The sequence below is a fragment of the Abramis brama genome (genome assembly GCF_963993115.1).
Source record: "Abramis brama genome assembly, chromosome: 3".
Classification (NCBI taxonomy): Eukaryota; Metazoa; Chordata; class Actinopteri; order Cypriniformes; family Leuciscidae; genus Abramis; species Abramis brama.
In genome coordinates this window covers 27,914,672-27,942,662 of record NC_139965.1, presented here as the reverse complement: position 1 = coordinate 27,942,662, position 27,991 = coordinate 27,914,672, and the positions used below count along the sequence as shown (strand labels likewise).

Below are 27,991 nucleotides of genomic sequence, written 5' to 3'. Positions count from 1 at the left end.
TTGACTACACACACACACAAAAAAAAACCCCGCTGCAGCTCGATTATTACAGCATGTGTGCATAAATTAGTCTGGAAATTCATCTAGTCTAAGCAGATATTTTCAGCAACATGAGATTGAGTCCGGCTTTTGTTATTTCCCGATAGCCATCTCCCCATTATTTCCTGTCTCTCCTTGTCACTCAAAGTCAAGAATGCCGTGCGTGTAGCATATGGGGGTGTCACAAAGAAAACTGTAACTAAGGAACAAGAGGCTGAAGTCGAGTGTAAAGAACATGTGTGTGTAGACAGATGTGTAGAGCATGTGAGTGTGCCTATCTTTGCTGATCTGGCTGCGAAGGATCAGAACTTCTGGGGGCTTCTTCTCAAATAACCAAAACAAGAACCAATAACACAAACATTCAGGCCAACAGGCTTGCCGAGCCTTTTGTTTTAGCATACATGTGTATGTGTGTTCTGGGTACACCCTCATAATGACTAATGATAAGTGGGGGCTCAGCTAACAAAACATGACACGCAAGAGGACATGACAAAACCCAACAAGAGGCCAACAAAGAAACAAACAAAATATGGCTGCAAATGTTAGGCTGAGATAAAATGGCAGAATGATTAAAGCAGTGAGTAAGAGACAAAAAAAGAATAAAGGGGAAATGTGTCATTCACACATTCATTCTCTGTTGAATGCATGTGAAAGCATGTCTATGAAATGTATTAGAGGGTGACTAAATATAATTTATACAGACTCATCTGCACCGATAACCGTTTTCTGGTTATCTGGTTATATCGGTTATCGGTAATAATCCACACCAATTTCCCGGTTCCCGATTTCCTGTTTGTGGTGGGAGCAGCTGAGAAGGGTCTGCTGTCATTACACAGTACGAGAGCAGCCTCCAGAGGTGAAATAAAAACTATCACTGACGCCTCGTGGTGTTTGTTTTGACATGTGACGCTACACTCAGCACTGAGCAGAATACATCAGATGCGTATTTAAAGCCTCGACAATGAAAAGTTAGGTACACACTACTCTGTCTACAGAACACGGAGTCATATTTTAAAATGATGAATTTGTTGACTAGATGCTGCATTAGTAGAGAACAGTGCCGACAAGGCTGAGAGGACGTTAACATTAGTAGGCTGCCTCAAACGATTAGAACAAGTGTGACAAAAATACATGCAAATCTGAAACAAATGTTTAAATGTCATGATTGTTACAGTCTAATTGCATTAAGCCCTGGACACACCAAGCCGACGTTAAAGAACTAGCGGCGCCAAAAAAACAACGGTGTTGTTGCCTCGCATTGGCTGCGTCTGGACCAAAAAGCTGCACTTGAACACACAGCACAGACTACAGCAGGTATCAATAGTTAATATTCGTCATTCAAAAGGAGAAACCGAAACAAGGATATACGAGATATACGAAACATGAAAAAAGCAGCGCTTGCTTGCCATTTTGAATATCAATTATGTTGATAACTTTCTTAATTTTAAGCGGCTCATGTTAATGTTTAAGCGGCTTATTAAATTATTCATATTTTGGAATGCTCGGGTAGGATAACATAACATTGGATCAGCCTTCTTTCTGTGCCGTCTTGACTTGCTCTCTTTCATCACTTTAGCTTTAATTCTCGTGCAACGACTCGTTCACTAAATTGAACATCCAGTCAGTGTTCCCACTCTCATCGGCGGCCCCGACATGCTGATTCAGGCCGACGTGATTCTGAAGAGGGCTAATGTGTGGAACACACTGCACGCTCGCCGACGACCCGAAGTCATGTGTCCCAGCCCATAGTTTATATCCAACTAAGCACGTGTATGCATTCCCTAGCTAGCTGTTGCATATTTAAATCTAGTAATGTGAGAATGCCAATTAATATGTTCATGCAGCTGAGAGGAACTTATAAAAAAAACAGGAACGCATTTGATTTAATTTAAAAATGCAATTTATAAACTATCTGGTAATTAATCGGTTATTGGCAGGTACTGCGCAACTTAGTTATCGTTATCGGTAAAATTCAATATCTGTCAATCTCTAAATTGTATTAGTCTGAATTTAGGGTTTTCATTAGATTAGATCAGGGATAGGCAACTTCCTGGAGGTTCACTGTTATGGAGAGTTTAGCGTCAATCCTGATAAAACACACCTGCTTGAAAATTTGTAGTAATCCTGAAGACCTTGATCAGAGTGTTCAGGTGAGTTTTATCAGGGTTAGAGCTAATGAATGAATGAATGAAAGGGAACTTCAAGACTCACGCATGCATCTTGTTGAATGCTCTGAAGGATGTGTTTAGCAGGCACCAGGAAGTCAATGATGTAGCGCAGCCCGTCCCCACGGTATGTTGTCTCGACCACGTCCAACACCTGGCATAGCACGGTGGCCGCAGTGGCTTCAAATGGAGGGTAGAGAGCAGAGAGCGTGCTCTGGATACAGCTGTCCAGAGATTCAGAGTCCTGCAGAGAAACAAACAAACACTCAGAGGAAGCACTAAAAACCTTCTTTACATTTTAACTAGCCTATCTCAACAGTATGACCTAAATACTATTACATTTTTTGTTACTAATACAAATGATGAGAATGCTAGATGACCTCAATTGGGCTACAGAACATCCTAATGGCATGAAACACAATATGCTGCCCATCAAACAGCAAGATGGTATTAAGTCCTACACAGACACATTGATTGACACACTCTTAGGAAGTGAATCACCCAAGCCTGGTGTAGTCTGTCAACAGACAGACCCAGCTTTCTTTCTGCAGCGTCCACACGTGTCCTGAAAGCAGCTGATCACAATCCCTGGTGGTCTCCATCAAGAGCCTTTCACTCTGAGAAGTTCGGAGAAGAACAGTGGTCGACGGTGAAACCTGATTCTTAAAGCCAGTGCAGGGAGTGACTAAAATGCTGCTAAAAATATCAGCTGCTCCAGCCACACTTAAGGAAAAAGGCCTCTAGTCTAACTTTACTGTCTATTTGCTCTTCATAAGCATGATCTCTTCCTCTGCCATTCACATATTTGAGGTTGAGCTTGGGTAATAAATGCATTAATTAATCCTGCAAAGAAATGGTGAAAATGTTTGTAGAGCCCATCCATCTTGTTCACTGCATGTCACATCATGTCTGCAACAGAAACGTGCACCACTAACTTTCTTGAAAAAATGAAGCGGGCTCAACGTAATCGGTGTTGAAGCATTTCTTTGTAAATAAAGATTACGTTCACTGCAAATACTATAATAGTCTACCGTCAATCTCAACCAACAATCATGTCAGTGCTTGCTGGGCTAACATGCAGGTAAGTTCAACTGAAATCTTACTGTGACCAATGTGGACTTGGCGTCACTAGTGCATCTGTCTTGTTTACAGTCATCAAGTCTCTTATAAAAGACACAGCACACACTACGAATATAATAACTTTTCTAGTAACTTTCACCATGTGGCCCAATAATGTCAGCATTATTGAATTATTTCCACAATCATCCTTTTTGAGTATATTATCAAAAAACTCACTGGCCAAATATCATCCAAACCACACAACCGCCCTGAAAGCAGCTCTACTAAACCAGCTTTCTCATGATGTAGTACTAACAGTACCACTTATGACCTCAAAACACTACTCTGTAGGGCTGCACGATTTTGAAGAATAATACGATATATTGTTAAATAATGCAATATTCGATATGTGATACGATAATGCTTTAAGTGTGTAAAATCAATTGAAATTATATTAAATATATTTAAAAATGGAAAATGATATAAAAAATATAAAACGTTTCACATTCTTTCTGGGAAAAGAAAGCATCAACTTCTGAAAGTGAACAGCAGCGTTCTAGCATTACATAAAAAGTTTTAGCATTACATATCACAAATCTGACAATGTCAAATTAACTTTAATGTAAACAACAACAAAAACATTTTTAATTAAATACCAACAACTCTTTGCTTAACTTGGTAATGTATTCAGGATCGAATTCATTTTGAGAGTTGGCTTTCTGTGCACAAAGCTTTGTGTGTGTCAGACAGCGTGAGAACCGAAATGAGTTGTTTTCCGCAGCTTATTGTGCTTTTTACTCTTTTTAACATCAAACACGTCACATGTAAGTAACAGTTGCCTGCCCAGTCTATTCTGTGCTATATGCGTCAACCTAAACTTTGACTTTCCGCAACTTTAAGTAGCCTATTAAAATCATTCAGATATCGCAAGCAGTTGCATAAACTGTATGCGTATGCACATGTGTAGATTGTCATTTAGGGATAAGATTGTACCAATATAACATATGGGAACAATAGCAGACCGAGAGTTAAAGTGAAGATCATGCAACCCTCTATACACACCTTGGCAATAGAATCACCATTGGCTAGTCCACTCGCCAAACTGATACACTATATATATTAGGGGTGTAATGGTTCACAAAACTCACAGTTCGGTTCGACACGACACAGTGGTGTCATGGTTCAGTACGTTTTTGCCAGAGAAATTTCCTTGATTTTTAATTTTTGTTTATTTATTAACACTAACATCATAAAGTATTATCTTTTTTTACTTTGAACAATGATGGAGGAGCTATACTTGACCAATCTTCTGGAGTGTCTTCTTAGCAGTATATAAAACAAAAACAGCTCCTTATAAAAAATTAAATAGAATATTCATATTGTAGCTGCCGTCAAAGGCAACTCATATATTTCAGTTAAATATGGTTTGCAGTTAAAATATAAATATATATAAGGTTAAAAATCATATGATTGAAATAAATAATGTCTCATGGCCAATAAATAATAATTTCATGTTTATTTCTTTTTGTTAAAAGGAGGGAACTTATTTTTTGTTCCATGTGGAACTTATAGTTTGTTGTTATGGGGACGCTGCATGGGTGCACTCGCTAAGATCAGAGAGAGAGATATGTGCTGCGGCTTGCGAAGCCTGCTGTCTGAAAGCCCCAGGAAGATTGTAAAGTTATCCATAAGTTTTGTCGGTGAAGTGTGAAGATGAATAGATCACAATATATAGATAATAGTAATTATTATAAAAAGATAATAATAATACTAATAACAATATGCAACCCACTAAGGATTGATGAGCTGCTGGGTCCATGAATATTAATCACGTGATCAGTGTTCACTCGAACTGATTTGCTGAAATCAAAACAGGGACGGAAATAGATGAACGCCAGGCAATGAGATTGCTGTTTGCGCATTAGTTCCACCCACTACTGGAAAAACCGGCATATCTCAAGCTTGTTCTTAAAAGCTGAATAATTCCATATTAACTTTTCAAAAATGAAATTTTGACAGGAAAATACAACAAAGAATGTTGGTTACATGTAGCGCGTCGATTCTGCGTGTAATGTAAGACTCTAGTTCTCTCAGCAAAGCGACAGCGAGTCGTGCGCTTTTACGTTTATGGTATGTAAATACAGTTTATGTTATGTAAATACAGGTACCCAGCACATCCATTGAGCTGCATTGAAATAGTACAGAATCTACAGACTGTATAATGGAGAGCGAAACTCTCAAGTGCTAAGTCAGTGTTCAGCATGTGAAATATATCTATGCTAAACTTATACTTAGCCTTTAACACACACTGGCGAGTAAAATCTAAGAATGTATAAGCCAATGGCTAATGATAGACACTATTCAGTAGCCCAGAGTGAAGATTTAGTCCCATATGCGAGTGATTTACTCGCATTGTAGAGGGTTGTTATGAGAGAAAGAAAGATAAAGAACATGAGAACGAACAAACTGGAAAACAACTTGGCACAGCTGCGAGCAAAGCAGACGCACAGGTGCACTGTGGGTCCAGCATTAAAGAGGGTATGAGAGATTAAAGATGTAGGAGGACTGAGAAAGACCTTCTTGCACCCAAAACACTAACAGTTACAAGAAAACAAAGTACCAGAGAGGTTTCCAAAAGGGGGATGTGGACCCAGCCACAAGATTCAAGAGGTGACTGGGACACACACAATGAAAGGCACTAAGGCAACAAAAACTCATTGTTACATTTTAAATTGAGAAATTACATTTCAATGAACAGAAATTATTGACAGAAAAACCAACTACACTTTATTTTGAAAGTAAAAGGTCAGGCTAACGGTAAACTAACAGTACAAACACACAGCCCTCATAGTGTGATGCTCACATACAGGTATTTTTTGGCAGGTGAAGATTACTAATGTCTAAAGTTTGAAGAATCCACAAAAGTTAGTGACTGATAGAGTCAATCAAAGACAAATAATAATTTTCTCATTATAAAGGGAAGACTAAGGGGAAGTAAGGGCATCATGCTTTTCAACCTAACTGCTGCAGTGTGTGCGTGTGTGTCTGTCTGTCTGTCTGTCTTCACTTAGGACGAATGTGCTGTACCATACTGTTATCAGTGCAGTAACTCAGTCATCCTGGGAACTGAGATTCCCCCACATACATCTCGACCATCTGAAATAACAGACAAAGTGTGGAAGTGTGATCTTTCTTTGACTCTCATCTTGAAGCTCAGATCAGTGCGATTATCGTATGCTGGTCTCATACATTAATCCATATGGACCTTTGAGAACACACATCCATCCATCTAGTCTCTCTCCAGGTTTCTCCTCCAGAGAAAATGGGTTTGTGATGCGTCTTTAGATCACGTCTAGCCTCAAGAACCGAGGAGTTCCAATTATTTCCATCAACATTTTTAGATGATTGAAGGCCATTTTTTAATCTGCAGGACGGCCTTCAAAAGCAGGAGAGAGAGGGGTTTTCCTCTCAAACAGTTCCGACCGAGGTGCCAAGAAGGCATCAATCAAAGAGCAGGCTCTGGAGCTTGGGGAAAAACTCTCTTGAGACCCACAGAAATCCTGCAGACTCTCTCCACTGAATAATGCATTACATAATTAGGACCCCCATTTAAACCCGTGCAGTAACACACACCACCCATCACCATAAGCAAAAGCAATACCATTTTCCCAAGAGCCATCACTCCAGCTAAACCAAGTCAAACCGAGTCAAAGAGTGTCACGGCATGCGAAAAAGATGTTGATTAGAGCAGGCTGTGGTTTCATCTACTTATCATGGCTAATGCTCAGTCATGAGTCTGACTGCCTGTAGTGTGTTGACCCAGGAAAGAAGAGGATTCAATGCAGACTTCCTGTCTCAAATAGTGTAAAAGCACACATTTCCCAGAGAAAGTCAAATATTCCACATTCCTTCTCCATTTTTACCTTTTAAAGGTAAGAAACCGCAGCTTAAGCTCTGTCAGTGAGCTGAATGGGAGACCCTAGAAGGGCTCAGTTTGAGAGAGGAGAGGGATTTACTGTTAGTCTACAGCAGATGGTTTAATTTCCTCCAGATCTAAATGGCCACACAAGCTGCTCATCCCTCTCCCGCTTTTTATCACTCATCTTGGTCTTTTCTCTAGGGCATTAGTGAGACAAGTTGGAGAGATTTGGGTCTACAATGGTATCATTCTGCAAAGCTCCATAATCATGCCTACAGGATAAACACTGTGCCTCATGAATTTGTGTGAGTGCATTGTACCACACTTTATCAGAGGGACAGTCTGTGGTTTTCTGAGTGTTTGTGGTTGGACTTGTTCTTCATTATACTGAGTCCTCATAGACATGCCCGAGCAGAATCTGAAGGAAAGTTACTTAGCATATTCTGCAGTGATTTTAGGACAGAACTGGCTGAATTCAGTGGAATGGGTTTCAACATACACTGCCACTCAAAAGTTTTGGGGTCATTAAGATAAAAAAAAAAATCCAGCAAGGATGCATTAAATTTAGGTTACAAACGGTTACTATTTCAATGCTGTTATTTTGAGCTTTCTATTCGTAAAAGCATCTTTAAAAAATGTGTCATGGTTTCCTCAAAAATTTTAAGCAGCTCAGTGTTTTCAATACTGATTACAAGAAGAAATGTTTCTTGAACACCATATCAGCATAGAATGATTTCTGAAGGATCATGTGACACTAAAGACTGGAGTAATGATGCTGAAAATTCAGTTTTGCATCACAGGAATAAATTGCGAGGTAGTGCAAAAGGAAAAGAAACTATTCCGATGACTTGATTGTGTCGCCCAATTTTCACTTGGTGCACAAATTAATTGTAGTTGGAATTGTTACATCATGCCTGGTTAAGACCCTATTACTGACAGCTAAAAGTATTGTTTGCTAAAATGTTTCATAGGCTAAGTGAACATTTTAAGTATGTTTATGCACTTTTAAAAGTTAGAATTCTGTTGAACTTTTTTAAAATGTCACAAACGCTTTAGCCTGACTGAAACTGTACCATTCTGTTGTCTTGAAGTTGAACCAACAGATCTAGATAAATGCGATTGTAGCTCGGCTTCATCCAGCATGCCAACGTGTTAATCAGACTACATCTTGTCTTGGCATTGTGCGCTTGCTCCAAAAGCCACGGGATGTGCATTTAATCCTTCAAATATTAAATTATACATTGTTGTTGACATTTGTAATTGCACAGACAGATGAAGACTGTGGCTTGACTGCACACACAAAAAAATAAATAATTCAAAGTTCCTTTATGTTGCTTTTGTTTTTTGAAAACAATATTAAATCTTGGCATACATGTTGAATTTAACCATTTCCCTGAATGTGACAAACCGTCTAATGGCGGTTGACTGTGTCTAGAGATGTCGTTAGGAGGAGTGTTATTTACGGCATGGGCTCTTTTCACTAATGATAATCATGACGTGAGAGTGCATGGCATCCGGCATTGTTAAATCAAGCCTGTCCCCTTTTAAGATGGCAGCTTGGCCTTTGGCTGGACAATATTAGATTACTTATATAAAGCATCTCTATGGGTCACACTCTTACTGGTGTATAATCAAATCAATTGCATCTGTCTCCAGGGAACAAGGAATCCCTCTGTTGACTGTTTAACCCTTACAGGACATCATTTTAAGGAAAAGACAGAACAAATATGTTTGAAAAGCAGTGTAGTGGAACATAAACTATGTTCACATGTGCAGTTATACTTTTTGCATATTATTTTTGTGTAGTTAAGCTACAGTCTACATCTGTATGTCCAAGTACAGATGACGCAATGCTAACTAATTGAAGAATGAAATACACGTCACACGTTATTCTCTGTCTTTCAGAGCATAACGCCTAGGACAACATTATCTATATCTGTTTGGCCGACTTCGCAAAATTTGACTGGCAAGATTCAAGTCAGACTAAAACATTTTTAAAAGATGAATTATTGCTTTAGTCTGACTGCAATCAAACTTTAAAGCACATTTAAACATACATACTGTGCTTATGTACACTAAGGAAGTACTGCATAGGTTAGTGGTTGGATAGACGATAGGAATGTGAGATGTTCAGACTTGTTCTTAAAAACTGCCGTCTGACAAAGAACACTAGAAGCCCAAAATGGAATAACATAACTAGAGAGATAGTATAATCCATTAAAAAGGTGGGTCAATTTAAATGAGAAGAATAAGAGAGACCTTGTTCTTTGAAGTGTGGTTGCGTAAAACTGCAGCTGAGCTCTAACAGATGTGTAAGGTAATAAGACACGCATCAAATATGCGCACACACACACACACACACACACACACACACACACACACACACACACACACACACACACACACACACACACACACACACACACACAGAGACTCAGAGACAGTGTATGGCAGGGCAGAGCACTGGGGGCCTGACCTTTCACCCCAGCACAAGTGACAGAATGAACCAGCTGTCCATTAGAGTGACACAGTGAAAGAGAAAAGAGTAACAGAAAGAGAGAGGCGTAAGCTACACAAAAGAGTGGACAAATAATTCCATTTCCAGTGTTTGTCCTGTCCCAGCTGATCAGGTGACCAGGCAATTGTGCATGAGGGTGGCACAGAGGTTTAGAGGGCGGAAACTCTGGTAGGGCACAATGTGATGGCAGTACATCAATGGAGAATTGTGAACACAAAAGAGGCAAATAAACCTCTCTCTCTTTCTCTCCCCCAAACCACTATTTATATATTTCCCTGCTTCATTATCAGCAGGCTGATAAGAATAAGGTTCTAGACATGTGAACATGTAGCATCTATCGACTTCCTGAAGAGGTGAAGCAGCTGTTGCACCATGACACCTCCCAATCATCACATCAAACAACTGTCCAATGCTGCTGACCTCACTCACAGATCACTGATGAGGTCACATCAACCTGAAACACCTTCCAATGCTCAATATAGCTCACTAGAAGAAAAACACATTCAGGAAATATTTATCCACTAGCTCACTACGCAAATGGTACCTGGATAGACATTTTTCCAACAAAATGGATCCCTAGAGAAGCAATTTTGCTTAAGAGAACAGGAAAGGACTGAAATTAGTAGAGTCTAAATATGGAACTATGTTCAACTGTGGCTGTCAGCAACATTTAATTTATAACTGTTGACAGGGTTGATATTTTGGCATGAATCATAAATCACTTATTTATAAAACATTTGCATTAAAGAGAAATTAAAATGTGGTCATCATTTACTCACCCTCATGTTGTTCCAAACCTGTGTGATTTTCTGTCTTCAGTGGAACACAATAGTTTATGGTCCAAACAACTGGTTGTCAGTGTACAAACAAACAAACAAAAGCATAGAGATATTTTTCAAAATGTCTTTTGTGTTCCAGAGAAGAAAAGTCATAGAGGTTTGGAGCGCCATGAGGGTGAGTAAATTCTGAAAAAAAAAAATTATCACTAAGATTGAGTTACAAAAGCCATAAGTTACGCAAAATCGGAAAAAAAAAATATGCCAAGCGCTAAACAGAGTTCATCACATTCCTGGAGTGAGCAAGGCAGAAAATGAGAGCTGTCTGACATTCCACAGGGAAACAAACTGATGCTCACACAAGTCATAACTGTTCAAACAGCCCTCAAAGACATCAACAAACCCTCCCCATGTGCATTTTTGCATGATTTGCATAGTGTCCTAACCAGACACAATACGGTAAGTTTCCAGCGATAACTGATTTGTTGGTCAAAACGGAAAAATGAAATGATGCGCCTATCAGAATACATCGGATGTTTATACGGTTATATAGACATAGGAAATTCAAATTCAAATGAATTATCTTCAATTCTGAATCCCTGTATTATTTTACATAAAACTGTGTGTTGTGCTGATGTACAGATATAGGAGTATTGAAAAACAACCCTCAGATGGTGACAGCAATATAGAGTATCCCATCCGAGTTCTCTGAATGCTTGAAGAGTGTCAGTCTTTCAGACGGCCCACATGCTGACCCAGAGGCGTCAGGCTAGCGCTCTGATTCATACTGCCACTGGGCAGGCGTCAGGCTGTAAACAGTGTGCCTGGAGAAGCCAAGACTCATAAGAGGCTCTGTCCATCTACAGCTGTCTACTCAAAACAATCAAATGTCCATCATTAACACTATTTGGGCCCTACAGTCATTCTTGAAGGCTTTGTAGAGTGTGACCAATGGATGCGTCATGCGTGTGTGTGTTCTTTGAAGTACCTTGGTATATCAAATTCATTTCACGGTACAGGGGCCATTGCTTAAATCCAATGAGTAGGAAATACTCAAGAGTTCCTCAGTGGGTCCCTCAGGTCACATGGCCCAGGATATGGTATGAGAACATAGCAATCATTTAAGTTGCAATGAAAAAATGTAGGGAGGGGACTTAGCTCTCTGCACCAGCTGCTGATTGGATTTTGAGATGTGGCGTTTAACTTAAAAATGTATGCGAGCTTGAAGTCGATTGTGCAGGGGTGGGTTTAAGTGAACTCAATGACTGGAGAAGTCCAGCATAGGTCACCTGAGAGAAGCCTTTTGTTTTCACAAAAATAATTTTATGATTAGTTATGATATCTAGATTAAGTATTACGAGGTCAAATAAAACAAAAAAGAAACATACATGGATGAATTGTTCACAACAAGATCTACAACATGCATTTACAAAATAGACAGGGTGAATTTTAATTTCATGCCACTTTAATAAACAAATATATAGGGTGACAAGATGCAAAATGAATATTACTCCAACACATCGATTCCAGCTCAACAGAGTTTCTATCATAGTTTATCTCTATAAGTCTCTACTTCTATGTCAACTCTATGTCTCTACTACTTCAATGAATCCTGAATGAGTGAATGTGGTTTAAGACGATTGAGTGGCAGTTGCTAACTGATACACACTCATTAAGGGGCCGGCAGCTTTTAGCTTCAAGTGTCTCCTAAAATAAATCCCAACTAATTTTAATCAGTCTTTCCCTGAAATTCAAACCTGTAGATGGGACTCCATCTAATACCACTGGCACATAATCAGTCAAATATACAACTTAAAATCTTGAGTCCTTGGGTCTTTGGGGTTAATCTCCAGAACGGTGTACAACTTCAGAGTGGCTGCATTGAGATCAAAGCCTATTCATGAGCCAAACACACACAAAAAAAACATTGACTTTTGGCCCTCTGCCACTGATGGATTGAGTCCTCATCTCTTCTATTGTGAAGCGAGACTCCATTGGCTGAGAACTGGATTGTGTGGAGACACTGTCTGGGGCTGAACTCAGCAGGATGTGACAGAGTAAGGTCATGTGGAAGGGGTTACATAAATTTTGGGGGGGGTCCCTATGTTTTCATTTGGCACAAGCAATGGGCACCAACTGTGAAGATAAACAATTCAGAAGAACACATGATAACTAAGTATAGCCATTCTAGGACAGTTACCCTTTGCCAATCCTTTAAATGTAGATTTCAACTGAACCTGGATTTGTGTTTCTGAGGGCAATTGTGTATAATAACATTCTGAGTAAGCTAACAGGTCAGCGTGAATAACATGAGCAAGTTTCTGTCTAATGGTGTACGGTCTAAACTTTCCCAACTTGATGTCTGACATAGTCTTTCAGAAGTAGCCTTTGTTATCACAAGTGAATTTGGATGCAACTCTTTTGGCATCTGCTAAAATATGTCACAGGGTGTAAAAGGGCAGTGAGAATTCACCTAAATATGAGTGTTTACATCTCACTAAAATGTGTGCACATTTATGTCTCCTATTTATTTATCCTAATCATCTTTTCCTCTACAAGTGGACCATTAATTTCCTCCTCAAATGCTCCACACAGAACGGTTTTCTTTCCTGCCTAGTGCGTTGGGATTACCACGTTAAAGGAAAGACACCCAAAGGGTGTGACAGCATTCTTGAAGCAACAAGAGCCACCAAAACAAGTTCCATAGCAATACACTGATTCATAATGCAGTTCTATTCATGTTATTTAGAATATAACCTCTCAGCACAACTCCGTCAAATCCAAAGGTGGCTTAAAAAAATTAAAACTCAAAAAAGATTTGAAGAATGTTTCAGCTGTTTTTACCCAAACAATGAAAATCATTTGGCCTCAATACAACATGGGACCCCACTGATTTTCACTGTATGGAGAGAGAAAAAAATTCTTCCAGGTATGGAACAATATCCATAGAAAGAAAACACATGTGATCAAGGCATTCGGTCTTAAAGCATCAAAATATACCTGCTGTCGTCTGTGTCATTAATGTTAATCAAAAAAAAAAAAAAAAAAAAAAAAACATCTCTCATTGCTCTTGACTGAATCACTTTTGTAACTTTAATCAGAATAAATGCAAATTTTATTTTGCACAGTGAAGACTATGCAGTGTTTTTATACATTTGATTATTTTATACAATTTAATTAGGGCCCGAGCACAGATGTTGTGAGGACCCTATTGGAATTGCTCCGTTTATTTATGTAGTATTTCTTATTTCTGGTGCTTGAAGTTTTTCAGGTAGGTCCACTTCATTTGTGTCTTTGTTCTATTGTAGTTTGTTTTCCTATATGCTTGTAATTAGTTTCTATGTCCTTATTTTATCACTGTTTACTTGTCTTCAGTCAGCTTGAGTTTTTCTTTTTTACTTAGGCTAGTATTATTTTTTGTGATATTCAAATTGGTGACAAAAATGATGAAATTTCAAATGAACACAAATTTTGAAATCATAAAAACCTTATTTAGAGCAAAAATAACTATATTGTGATATATATCGTTATCATGACATAAAATGATTCATATCATGATTTTGGTCTTCTCGCTTCTTGAGCACAAAATCAGCTTATTAGAATGATTTCTGAAGGATCATGTGACATGGATAAGTTACATTTTAAAATATAATAAAGTAGAAAACAGCTAATTTAAATCACAATAACATTAATACTAAAAATATTTTATTGTATGTGTGATCAAATAATTGCAGCATTACAAAAACCATACCGACTCAAAACATTTGAACGGTAGTGAATGTTTAAATATATATAACCCAAAAGGGCCACATTGGCAGATTTATCTTAGTTCTTGGGACTTCCTTAAAGTTAAGTAAACCCTCAGACACACACACACATCAGACATATGCCCACTAGCAAAATGAAGCCACACATTTACAAACACATGCCTATACATTAAATACTGTAGACAAGGTGTTTGTTATTACTGTTGAGACCCCCTATTTATCAAAAACCCTGCAGCTGCCTTCCTCACGAAGCCCCTGAAGAACGGAACGGCAAGGCAAAATTCTTCAGTCAAGAGTCATGAAATCTTCTAAGCATGCAGCTTTTCTCTGAAGAGTTAAAGTTTAACACATCAGGGCAGGCTCAGGAAAAGCCCTCTACCTGAACACAGCTCCAGACAAACCTCAGACCTCTCTAAAGCATCTGAGTAAACCTGCTCTTCAAACACAGTTACTAGATAACCCAGTGACCCTTGGACAAATGTCTCTACAGTGAGGTGGGCTGAATTAAAGATCGCCTCACTGCCAAATTGCCCAGAGACACACAAAAAAAGCAATGAAGGACAATAAATGGGCCTAATTTAAGGCTCTGGCATCTAGACAAGCAGAGTAGGACGTGAATGAATGAGCGGGAGGCTATTTAGCTTTTAAACGCATTTGTTTCCAGTTACCTCGACAGCTATTGTAAGCTAAAGATCACTGAGCTGCAGTGTTTCCTGAAAAACTGAACCATATGCAGTTTGGGGGATTGGATGTTTAGATTGACTTTGTAAATTGTACCCAGCTCACTCAATTACAAGGACAAAGCGATTGTTCACAGGACAAGCCCAGCAGCGCTCTTAGAGAAGATACACTTCAGGTCAGAGGAAGTGCCTCATAAAGAGTTAGAACTATGAATGTTTGAGGTTCAACGAGCAGATGCAGCGCGGCGCAACCTGCTCGGAGCGTAATTGTGGTTTGGACTGATGAATGAGCATATGAGTGTACTAATAGCAACATACTTCTACTCTAAACACTTCATTTTGCCCCTCTTTCCATCTTACATTCTTTCCATCTGGGTCCATTTTCAATATCAACCCCAAACGCAGAAGACAGGGCTAAATTCAATCCACACATGTCAGTGTTTTCAAACAATCAAAAAATATGGTTTCAGATGAAACATATTGCCTTCAATCCTCACCTTCAGGGCAGCAGTCACCTTTAAGAGAGCGAAAGGCCAAGAGTGTTGCGCACACATACACACTTCCCTTCCTCTCTGCATGGCTGACCTCTTTATAGGCTCGCTGAGATGTAAAGGAGACGAGTGTAATGCAGAGAACAGCTGGCGTGACAGGCCTAAGCACACACACACACATAAGCTACACCCCGATAGTCATGAAGATATGTCACACACAGACACATTCAAGCCGGCTCTATGAAACCTACAGAAAAGCAGCAGAATGCAGTCAGCTCTCAGTGAAGTGCTGAATCCACAGTTTCGCTCCCCTCGGCTGCTTTACCTGTGTCAAGGACAGTACAAGACCACCAACACACACTCTGACCACTTATTCATTAAAAACACACAACGACTAGAGGTTCTGTTCACATAAACCTTGAATAACCAGCAACACTATAAATATGTCCCCGCTTAGCTACACCCTTCTCTTCTAGTATACTCAATCTCACACTGTTGATACATGTAATCAGCAGCAGTACAGTAAAACTCAGTAAAAACAGTAACAGTATCCCCCTCTCTCCCACCCCTCCCCCGTCTCAACCCCCGTAAGGTAAAGCCATTAGCACCTCTAAACTCCACCGCTGTCTGTACTCACCATGCTGCAGGCGGATTGTCCTTCCCTTCATTAGATTCATTTTCCAGTGAGTCCGGCGGCGTCCCGTGCCGCGGTTGCGTGTGGGTGTGCGTGCATGTGTGCTGAGTGGGCAAGTTTGTGTGTGTTGCAAACCCTTCCAAACTGCAGGTCTCAGACACACTGACACACTCCCCACACACTGCAGCAACTCACGAGGTAGAGACCGCCCTCACACACTCTGCCCCTCCCCTCTCACACTGCCTGGCTGCCTGTCACTCAGAAAGTTATGGACACACCCACAGCTCAAAAGCCCCTCCCCATCACACTCTACACAAGCTGCTGGAGCAAAACATACACAAGGGGGAAAAATTGTCAACACAAACATGCAAACTACATATTAAATATGCAGTGTCTTACAATTAAAAGAAAGGATTAAAGGGATAAGTTTACCCAAATAATGAAAACCTTTGCTCACCTTTGTGTAGTTCTAAACCTGTATGACTGTCTTTCTTCTGTGGAACACATAAGAAGATATTTTTAAAAATGTGTTGTTGTTTTTTGTCAATGGGTACTACATTTTTCAAAATATCTACTTTTATGTTCCACAGAAGAAAGAAATTCATGAGGGTGAGTAAATTATGAATTTACATTTTTGGGTAAACTATCCTCTCCGTAATGTATTATGTATTTTTCACATCATACATAAAAAAAATAAAAAATCAGCTCAAATCATCCAGTGTTGCTATTATAAAATATATATACAATTTATTATATAATTATAATATTTAATATATATTATATAAATTATATATTTTTTTTAAATCTGTAATTTTTTATGTTATTAGTGGAAAAACAATGCTTTTGAATTCAATACATTTACCAAAATACATAATTCAGTCAAATGTATGTTACTTGTAAGAACAGAAATGAGTCAGGGAAATTTACAGCAAAGGGTTTTTAAAGGAAACAGCGGTAACCAGGATTTTCACTGAGACAACTACATACACCCAGAGACTGACTCCATGCTGGCATAGTGAATGGACACAGAGCTCTAATGGGAGGAGAAATGCTGTCCAAGATGAGTGATCGACACTTGATCTGCTTGTCACTGTCTAAAAGCTGAGAAGGGATCAACAAGGAGAAAGACAGACCGTGAGGGGTGAGGTGAACATGGGGCAGAGGGGGTCAGTGCCTCAGTCAAATGCACAGCTGGTCTAAGCTGCATTAAAGCACCTCTAACTTAATTTGAATCACAGTTATAATTAAATAATTAATTTATTATTTGTACCTCAGAATCCTTTTTTCTCTCTTTAGAAGTCTGAATGCCTCTTTCCATCTGCAGTTTTTTTTTTTTTTTTTTGGACCATTAACTGCATATTATACATTAAATAAAGATCCAACATTGATGACAGAATTATCCTTTTTGGGCGAACTAGCATCAGCTAAGCTTTTAAACAACATACATTTCAATATAAGACTGCAGCCATGTGCTAGAAGATTTGAAGAAGTGCAGTGGGTGAATTTACATATACTACTGTTTATGAGGTTTTTTGTTTTTTTGAAAGAAGTTTATTATTCTCACTGAGGCTACTTTATATATATATAAATATGCAATTTATTCCAAAGCTGAATATTCAGCTGCCATTACTCCAGTCTTCTGTGTCACATGATCTTTCAGAAATCATTGTATAGATATATTATAATATGCTGATTTGCTGCTCAAGAAGCTCTCGTACTGGGCAAACAAATGCAACTCAGTGTTTAAGTAAATTTTTAACCAGTTCCTTTTAATGTCATCTTGGATATTGATTTTCTTAAGTAACATTGACAGGACCCTTAAATCAATAATTAAACCACATAAAGTATATAAATCATTTTGGAAAAGTCAACAAATACATCCACTGGTATATATTTCCCCTGCTGGAAACAGCATGAGAAGCCCTCAAACTCAAACATCTAGCTTTTATGTGAGCCTGACCTGCCAGAACACAAAGGAGATTTCTCAGCTTAGTACCAAGCTGCACATAAACCTGAACACTGAGTTAAGGTCATACTAATTTGAATCCACATATGTGGGTCTCTGTGTTTAAGGTTTTCATCACTAGGTTAGGTCTGTCTATTTATATAGGGGTTCAGTATAAATAGAGTCTGTGCAGTGTACGACCGTGCCTCACTAAAACTCTCAATGTCAAGCATGTGACCATTCCTAAATTAAAATATATTTACTTTTAACCAGGCATTGTAAAAACACATGTTCCTTTGGCTCTAGTCCAGAGGTCTTCAACCATTTACAGGCCAAGGTTAAATTGATGTATAGAGAAATGGACCAGGGACCCCTGTAGTGTATAAATAAGTGCTGCATTTTAAGGCCGTAACACACCAAGCCGACATCAAAGAACTAGCCTTGCGTCGGCTGCGTTCTGGGACAAAAAGCTGCTCTTGAAAACACCACAAAGACTACATGCAGAATCGGGCAATTGCTGCCGACGTGAGTCCGACTAGAGCCGACGTGTAGAACACACCGCAAAAACTGGCCTGACAGACTCTCACGGACAGCCGACGTTGGCCAAATAGCATTGGTATAGTACCATATTAATGTATTTATATACTTTGTTATGATGCTTACATTGCAAAAACATTTTTTTAAAAGTCATATAGTTGTACATTTTACCTCATACTCTTAAAACATTTTTAAAAAACCATTTAAAGAAATCACTTTAGCTTCTGTAACTTTTGAGTGAAGTTAATTAAACAATGTATTTTTATTTATTTTTCAACATAATACAACATAAAACAATAACTGGCAGATCCCCTGCAGTACTGCCATGGATACTTTATTCATAATACTTAATTCTTAATGAAAGACGGTGGGCCAGGGTCCGAAATTAACTTTTTGGCTCACCTGCCACGGGGACTGGTAGATGAAAAAATCCACCAGCCAAGCATATTTTTTACCGGACAAAATAATAAACAGCCTTTTTTTGTCACATATACATTCATTTCAGTACATTTAATTGAGCTAATAAGGTATTATGTTGAATACAAACATAAAAATTGTCCAGAGCAAAATTTGAAATGTATAATAAAAAAAAATCTATATATTAATCAAAATGAGAGAAATGTATGAAATATTACTATCATTGGGGTGAAATAAAAACATTTTTTGTCAGTTTTGTTACCTGACTCATGTGGAAGGGAAGGCAGAAAGTACTCGGTTACTTACGTAACCTTGGTTCCCTGAGAGATAAGGGAACAAGAATTGCGTTGCAAACGCTATGGGAAAACTCCTTTTCTCGAGAAAATAACGGTCATGGTGTGTAAAGCAGAAGCAGCCTGGCCAGCGGCGGAGTATGCACGATCCGCGAGTGCTGAAGGCGTTCTACACGGCTTTGCGCGGCCTTTGCTCTCCTTTGCCAGCAGTGAGAGGACACAAATGGGCAGCGACCGCTTCTTCCAGTGGCGGGAGCTTCACATATCCTTTTTTCTCAGTGCCGTCAACAGATGAGAGCGTTAAGAGGCAGAAGAGCGCGTGCGCGCTGAATATTTCATATTTTGGTATGAACATTCACCCGCCAGTGTGGCGGATAGCCTTTTGAGATTTACTCGCCAAACGGAAAATCTACCCGCATTTGGCGTTTGGCGGGTGTTAATTTCGGACCCTGCGGTGGGCGGAGTGGAAGAAGCAGGAGTATTTGAGAAAACAATTCTGATTGGTATCAATCACAGGGCACAGAACTTACACACTTCATTTTCAGATTATTTGAGGAGATGAGGTGCAATAATAAACCTCTTACAGGTACCTTGTGGTGAAAATACAGAATTCTGCTGTCTGAATCTCTCTCACTAAAGATTTGTGGAGAGCTGGGCTTGAGGGAAGGAGTTAAATGCAGGCGGACCAGGGGGAGCCAAAGCACTCTGCAGTGACTGGAACATGAATACTCGCATTCCAGCTGCACACTGTAACAGCAGGAAGCCATGTAGGAAAGATTCCTCAAAAAACAGGATCAACTCACTGCCATGCCAGAAACATTAAAATTCAAATAGATTCATTTTTAATGAACTTTATTGGCATGACAAATATATGTACATTGTATCTTTATATATTTGTACATTCATATTTCCAAAAGCATTTACAACTTAGTTGCATACAAATGAAATAGTCAAAAAGTGGCAACTAATGACAGCCATTGTGTTTTCCTAATAAGAAAGGTAGTAGCCTATTTCATTGTTCATGAAAGTTTAAAATGTGTGTTGTATATGTTTAACTTAACATAATATAATAATATACAATTCCTGGATGTGTGTGTGTGTATTTTGTGCATTCCGTCTACCCCTGTAAGACTTTAACCATTTTTGACACTGATATGTTACCTTGTAAATAGACACAAAAATGATCTCATAAAGTTCACACAGTCAATGTACAGCAGGAAGAGGAAAACACTATTTCAGAGTGGATATTCAGCCATGGGGCAAAAAAGCAGTTCTTGTGTTGCACCCTTTGTTAATGGCTCATTATATGACATGGTCCTTCATCCAAGGCTGTCATCAGGAGTAATGCTCAGTTCCTGTGTGTGTGTGTGTGTGTGTGTGTGTGTGTGTGTGTGTGTGTGTGTGTGTGTGTGTGTAGCACACTTTATTACAGGCTACAGAGTTTGAGGTAAAAGAAGAGAGAGAACATCTACAGAGATGCTCTGGCTTCAAGTCTGTAGAAATCAGTCCATGTAAAAGTGAGAAGGAGCTCTTATACTGAATGTATTCAGCTACCCGTTATTTCAGAATTAATTAAACTGAGAACAACAAGAAAATTCGCATGCAACTGGATCAGTCTGAGGCGGGAGGATTTATGTCCAGAGGAAATCTCAGTCAGAAGCTCATACATCTTTACAGCAGGTTTTACACACACAACATCCAGAGTATCTGGCAAGGGGAAGGACTACCTCTACAGGCCAGAGTGAGTGTGTGTGTGCTTGATGTCTTGTGATGTAGAGGTCTGATAACATAACGACTGATCAGAATAACAGCTTTCAAACAACAGAAAGAAGGAAGGGAATGGGGACAAATGATCCCTGCAGCTGTTTTCTTACCTTTAATGGTAAAAGAGGCCATAAATAAGGAAGACTACAAACCTCTCCAGACATACCGGAGATAAGAATCAGTGTTTATGTGTTGAAAATAGCAGCACAACAGGCCCAGGCCTCAGGCAACCAGCAAATGAGAAATAAACCGTGGAGCTGGAGGCTAAATATTAAAGTACACTTCTGTCATCCGCATTCCGCGACGGTCCACACACTGTGCATGTGATGTCATTTTCTGTCACATGCAGCCAAATTTTTGTGTACGCACGGACAGTGCACGTACAACAGCGCATATGCGAGTGTCTTGAGCACTTGAAAACAAAGTCCTCTAGATAGTGCACATGCGCTGAACGAGGCGAGACGGAGAGGGACACGGAAAATTAAGTATACCCGGGCCTTAATGGTGCAACACATAAACACCTAGATCCCTGAAGTACTGTACTCATTGACTAAATATTTCACTCTCTCTCTCTCTCTCTGTGCATGTTAATGTAAGCTGCAAATCTCCAACATTGTGTTTTATGAACCCAAATAGTCTCACAAATGGTTTTTACTCACCAACTAATAATACCAACCAGTAAGGACCAAATACAGATCCTTCTTTAAGCTATACATTGGTCAAATTTTGACCATGTATCTCCCAATGACTACTTTACACTTACAGTATGCCAAAAAAAAAAAAGTCACTAAGAAATTAATATCTTTATATGGCAGAAACAGCAAAAGTAGTATGATAGAGTGCCCTTCTGAATATAGCCATTATCTTTGCAATTCCACTAAACATAAAAAACAGCATCCAGAGTCAGTGAACACAATGATTGCTGAAAACATGACATTACTTAGTGCACCTTTACAATGACTTATTACTGGCATTTATTGTTTGCTTCCACACACAGACTCTCAAGATTTACAAACATAGATGATGGAAAAACAAGACTGTCTGTCCTGCTCTGTTTCTCCAAAACTCAATCTGATTAAGTGATTAAACATGAAAAGACATGCAGTTTGTCTGGCAGGACTGACTGATGCACTGCTGATACCAGTTAACCTGAAGCCCTCTCTGCCTTCTGAGGGGCTCAAGGGACAGAGAAACTGATTTATTTTTAGATTTATTAGATTACACAGTTTATATAAAGAGAACAAGAGAATGAGAGAGAATGAGAGAGAGAGAGAGAGAGAGAGAGAGAGAGAGAGAGAGAGAGAGAGAGAGAGAGAGAGAGAGAGAGAGAGAGAGAGAATAACATGTGACTGATCAAAACAGGACATGCTTATCATTATATAATATGGATGGACAGAAAGCAGTAACACTGATAGAACCTTAAATGAGAAGAAAACAAGACAAACTGGCGCAGAGACTGCTGGAATAAACACTCTTGTTTTCTCATAACAATTACATCAGTTTGTGCCAATTTCTGTCGCAGGAGGAGAACATTATCAGCTAAACCCAACAGAGATATAGAGAGACAGAATAGACAATCTGAGCTACACCCATATCAGCAACGACAACAAAGATTAAACAGATGAATGACAAACACATGTGAGGTTCTCTGAATGAATATGCCATGTGTTTTCATGCACTGAAAAAAGCTGAGAGAGAATGAGCGTCAATGAAGAAAGAGCGTCGTCTGTTTTCCTTCTCAAGAAGAAAACAAAGAGAGAACCATCATAGATCTCAACAGTTAAACCACATATCTACAAATCCAGGTGTGCTAAAATATGCACTTTGTTGTGAATTACTATAGTCAAATTTATCTACCAAGAATGTAGAAAGAGATGCCTACAGCAATTCTGACAGAGAGAGAAAAGTGTTTTTTCTTGAAAGACTTTCTGATTTTCTGGCATCAAAATACCTCCAGATTCATGCTGCAACACTTCCACTGGGACAAATGGACGGACGGAAAGAGAAGGAGAAAAATTATGACTGGAGAATGAGCATTGTTACATTTTCGAAAAAACTCATTCTGTATGATTTATAAGCTTGTTTCCTCATTGGGTCCTCAATTTGGGTCCCCATGGTCCCCATTGCGCATTCAGGTTGAAGTCCCCACTGAATAACTTGTCTTATCAGTTACCAGTTACATTTATTGGTCAGGTTAAATATAAGGTGGAATAAATGTTAAATGTTTAATGGCAATGAATATGATAATTTAGAAACTAAACTTAACATGTTAAAAGTTAACATGTATCACATTAATGCGAGTGATTTGTGCTGAATCACAAGAGATGCTATAAAAGTTCTGTTCTACACTGTAAAAAAAATCCCGTAGTTTTTACGGAAAAAAATTGGCAGCTGGGGTTACCAGAACAATTCCGTAAAATATACAACAAAACAGTAATTGCTTTTACCGAATAACATGTACATTTTACAGTTTAAACCAGCATATAACACACTGGAGTTCTGTTATATTTACTGGTTTAAACTGTAAAATGTACGTGCTATTCTGAACAACATGTCAATTTTACAGTATAATCCAGTAAATATAACAGTAAATTTCAGTAATATGATATCAAGTTAATTTACCGTCCTATTGAAGTATTAATATCTGTTTTGTACACTGATAACCACCAATCACAGCAGTGATGAGAGTCACATGATCAATCAAAGCTCAACACAAGCAGTTCTTCCACAAGAAAGTTAATACTAATATATATAGAAGCTGCACAGTGTCATTCACACAAACATTAAACACCATCATGGTAACACATGAAATTTTAAAAATGCAATAAACATTAATTTAACAACATTAAATGTAACATAAACCCCTAATGTACATAACTGATTAGAAAAAACGAAGAAAACTATGAAGAAACAAACATAGTTATTTCAACAAAAATACATCAAATGTGAAGTGTCACAGGGAATTGTGGGAATGTCAATTTACGGTTTTTCACTGTAAATTATACAATGAGTTGTTTTTTCACTTTCAAAAACTGTAAATTTAACGGTATGTTACAGTAAAATTACATTAAATGTACCGTTAGATCTATCACAGTTATTTACCGTATATAGTACGGAAACTTTCTGTTAACCAATTAACAGTTTTTCACTGTAGCATTTTTACAGTCTTTTACCGTTAAAATTACGATCATTTTTTACAGTGTAATTATTCACCCAAATTCTGAACCTTAAGAATTAAGGTCAGCAGAAGGACAGGACCGCCACACACCCCAAGCACGCACACACACACACACACACATTCAGAAGTGTAAAACCTCTTGCAGGAGGATTTGACACAAATACATTTATTCTTCATCAGCGTAAGGTTGATGCTTTTCGGTTCGACTCCTACAACTTGTCTAAAAGTAAAACCTGTTTCAGTCTATTGTGAGAGAGGATTTCCCCCAGATAAAACTGTGACTGTCTGATGGCATTACACCAGTCTTTAATATTGACGTTTAGCTTTGTAAATCACTGCCGCTCTGTATGCCTGTCGGCTACAGCCTCAACAAAGACTAGATTAAAAATGTGCTATCATAATCATTCTACCAGCATCACATAAGACAGACGGATTTTATTAACAGTTACACTGCGAAGTGAAGTCAAATCAACAGCAATCTAATGCTTCTACAATTTTTTACTAGTTGAATTCAGTCAATTAAAATGGAATACAAATCCTCCATATTTTTTGTGGGTCTACCAGACTGCTCTAGAGGCAACTGTGCCTTTAACAAGTGCAGTCGCATCTGCTAAATAACGACTTACTACCAAATCTCCTTACATAAGAGTAGTTCAGCTTCAGCGCCATCTTTTTTAATCTGTTTGTGCCACTAAGTGTTTAATGAATGGACGGTTAACCACAGCTAGACATCCTTTTGTGGACATAAGCACGAGAAAGTCCACACATGCTCATAAGTGCACCTGTAGTCTGAATAGTTAAACAAAACCAGAGCATACAAGTCTAATAAAACACTTAACAATGCTTCTTTTACACCAAGCTAAGGTAAGGTAAAAAATGATGCGAGATGTCTTTAGGTGCTCTGCCGGTCACCTATTGAGTCAACATCAGTGTTTTTATGTTTGACATGAGTAAACACACCCTGAACACATTTTCAAATCAGTCTGGGAAACACATGAGCGGTTTGCGGGTTAAATGAAACCTTTTGTGAAGGCAGTGAACTGAAGTGTTCATTATACAGAATGATGTGGAGTTTTTACTTTAGAAACAACAAATTCAGGCTGAAAAAATCAGTTCTCTTTTAAAACATAAGGAAAATTGTCAGAAGTAAATGTAAAATATTTCAAAATGTTTCTGAATTCTTTATAACAATGTCACTAAATAGCTTTCCTATTATAATACTTTATAAATAAATTAATAAATAAATTATCACTGTTTTAGGCAATATAACAAAAATAGTTGGCTTCGGCCAAGTAAAAATTATTACGCACAATAATAATAATGACAATACAAATAATAATAATAATGATTTATTGATGAATTTACTAGTAAATATTAGGGCTGGGTATTGACACAAATTTCACAATTCGATTCGATTTAGATTCACAAGCTTACAATTCGATTCGATTTCGATTACGATTCGATTCGATTCAATATCGATTATTTTGGATATCAGGTACAATAGGCTACATTGCAAATTTTCTTAAGGAAAACAAATCTCTTAAAGCTGCAGTTGGTAACTATTGTAAAAATTAATTTTTTACATATTTGTTAAAACTGTCATTATGTCCTGACAGTAGAATATGAGACAGATAATCTGTGAAAAAATCAAGCTCCTCAGGCTCCTCCCAGTGGTCCTATTGCCATTTGCAGAAATACACCGCTCCCGGTAAGAAACAACCAATCAGAGCCAGGAGGAGTGTCTTAGCAATGTCAATCAAGCTCGTTTACGCGCTGATCACACCCCTCTCGCACAGCGCGTACCGTCGTTCAAAATCAAGACTGCCGGTGTGCCGCAGCTGTGATAATGGCCTCGGACAAACAACCAAAACTGCCAATTTCTCGAGTGGCACCTGCTCAAACAACAAAGACAGGTAAACGGAAAAAAAACGGTGACGATAAACAAGCCCGTCGGAGCCCATTGACTCAAACCTCTAGCCGCATAACATACAGATAAAATGTCACGCAGTGTGCAAAGCAACAATTGAAACCTGCTAATTCACTGGCTTGTCATGTTGTTGAAATAATGTACTAGCAAACCTTATTTAGCATTACACATCGCTAGAATAATTACTTAGATACTGTAACGTTACCATTATATTATATTGCTAGCTATTTATAACTTATAGAAAGAGTGCAACGTTATTAAGTTACATTACATGTATTGCAAAATACGTAATGATTTGAGGACCAAGTTAGTAGTCAAAGTATGGGCAGGCCATAGTCAATGTAAAGCATATTGTTGATGTTTCGTCCCTACCAGTGAATGTGCGATAACTGTTTATCCGCCGTCATCAGTGGCCCTGCATGTTTACTAGCCTGCGAGTTGTGGGGGAGGAGCTGTGGAGGGAGGGCTGTAGCGCAGCAGAGAGCGAGGGGGAGTGACCTGTAAGCTGTGCTTGTTCAAATTTTCAGGCTAAGTCAACGTTTTCTAAAAGTTCCCTACTGCAGCTTTAACTATTATTCTAAACTATGGGAGTCAGTGTAACCTATAGGCTTCATTAGCCTACTATAATATTGAAGGTAAAAATTAACTGATTTGTATACAAACACTTAAAATACACTTTTATTTATTTTTATAATAATAAAGTTATATGAAATTATATAAAAATGTAAATGGTGGCTGTCATAAAAAACTTTCCAGATTTATTCAAACATGCATTAAATATTGAAGAACATAAAAAATTATAATGAATATGTAATATGGTGCATATATTTAACAAAATGCTCCTCTCTAGAGTTAATTTTTCTAGCAGACTAACGAGTTTATGGTCACTGGATATTTTTTTCTGAGGTAAATGTGACGTTACATGACATTGTTTACTAACGTCTTTCCACGGTTGAAACACTGATTGAGCGATTCCATGTGACATGATACGGACTTCGATAAGTTGTACTCTATCTTTTAACACACTTTCAGATGCTCATTCGTGTTTATTTCGCGCTGTAACTGGTATTATTAAGGCGGAAGAGAAGATCATGTGCTCTGCTGCTTCTCTTGAGCTGAGCCAGAGCGATCTCACACCACAGCGCCAAAACGGTAATTATGTTTTTGAATTTCGTAAGAAAATGGACATAATTTGAAATCTGAGACTTCGTTTCATATCAATAATAACAAAGCACAAAGATTATTGTGATTTATTGGATGAAAACAGGATGACTAATCGATTCTTCTGGGTTACTGTTTGTGCACACATGGGCAAGGACCTTTCCATGACACATGCTTGTGTCACCAAAGCATGTAAAATGTGTAAAATACTGAAAATGACTATTTGTACACATTAGTGTTTCAGTCAGTTCAGCCGAAAAGCTATTAAGACTCACCAACATTATTAACCCCTAACCTCAGCTTCACAGAATAAATGATCCAGTCTTCAAAGAAAATGAGTTTCCTTCATAAATATCAATATACCTGCACCATGTACATTTATTATCATGTCTATTTGAATGATGGGCCTGGATGGGACACAAGCCACTGTGGGAGGAAACGCCACCGTGATAGTGACCAACATACATTTCACTTACTTCACATACAGCCACAGTCAACAACTGCACCCCAATATTTCACCATTTCACACAATATCGCGGTTTCTCAATTCCAAGAACGCAAAGAACTGACTTGCATCATATTGCAAGTGGATGCTGCACACTGGAGGTGGTTGAGGAGAGACTCCCCTAATATGATTGTAAAGCGCTTGCACAGCAGTTCAGTCTTTTCTAGACCTGTAAAAGTCATGTAAATATAGGCTATATATAAATGCCTCATTCAT

The 27,991-nt window shown here is 38.5% G+C and overlaps 1 protein-coding gene across 5 annotated transcripts in view; it reads right to left on the bottom strand.

Moving 5' to 3' along the window:
* plekhg4 (pleckstrin homology domain containing, family G (with RhoGef domain) member 4) overlaps positions 1-27,991 on the bottom strand; it is an 89,173-nt gene that overhangs the window by 52,081 nt on the left and 9,101 nt on the right. For 2 of the 5 annotated variants that reach the window (XM_084107374.1, XM_084107375.1), the window contains exons 1-2: positions 16,052-16,212; positions 2,251-2,448 (exon numbers count right to left, since the gene is read on the bottom strand). In XM_084107374.1, the coding sequence (XP_083963500.1) occupies positions 2,251-2,448; positions 16,052-16,054 (201 nt within the window). In that variant the 5' untranslated portion in view covers positions 16,055-16,212. Of the gene's footprint in view, positions 1-2,250; positions 2,449-16,051; positions 16,231-27,991 lie in introns of those variants that run through there. The other 3 variants (XM_084107378.1, XM_084107377.1, XM_084107376.1) reach the window with 3 other exon arrangements.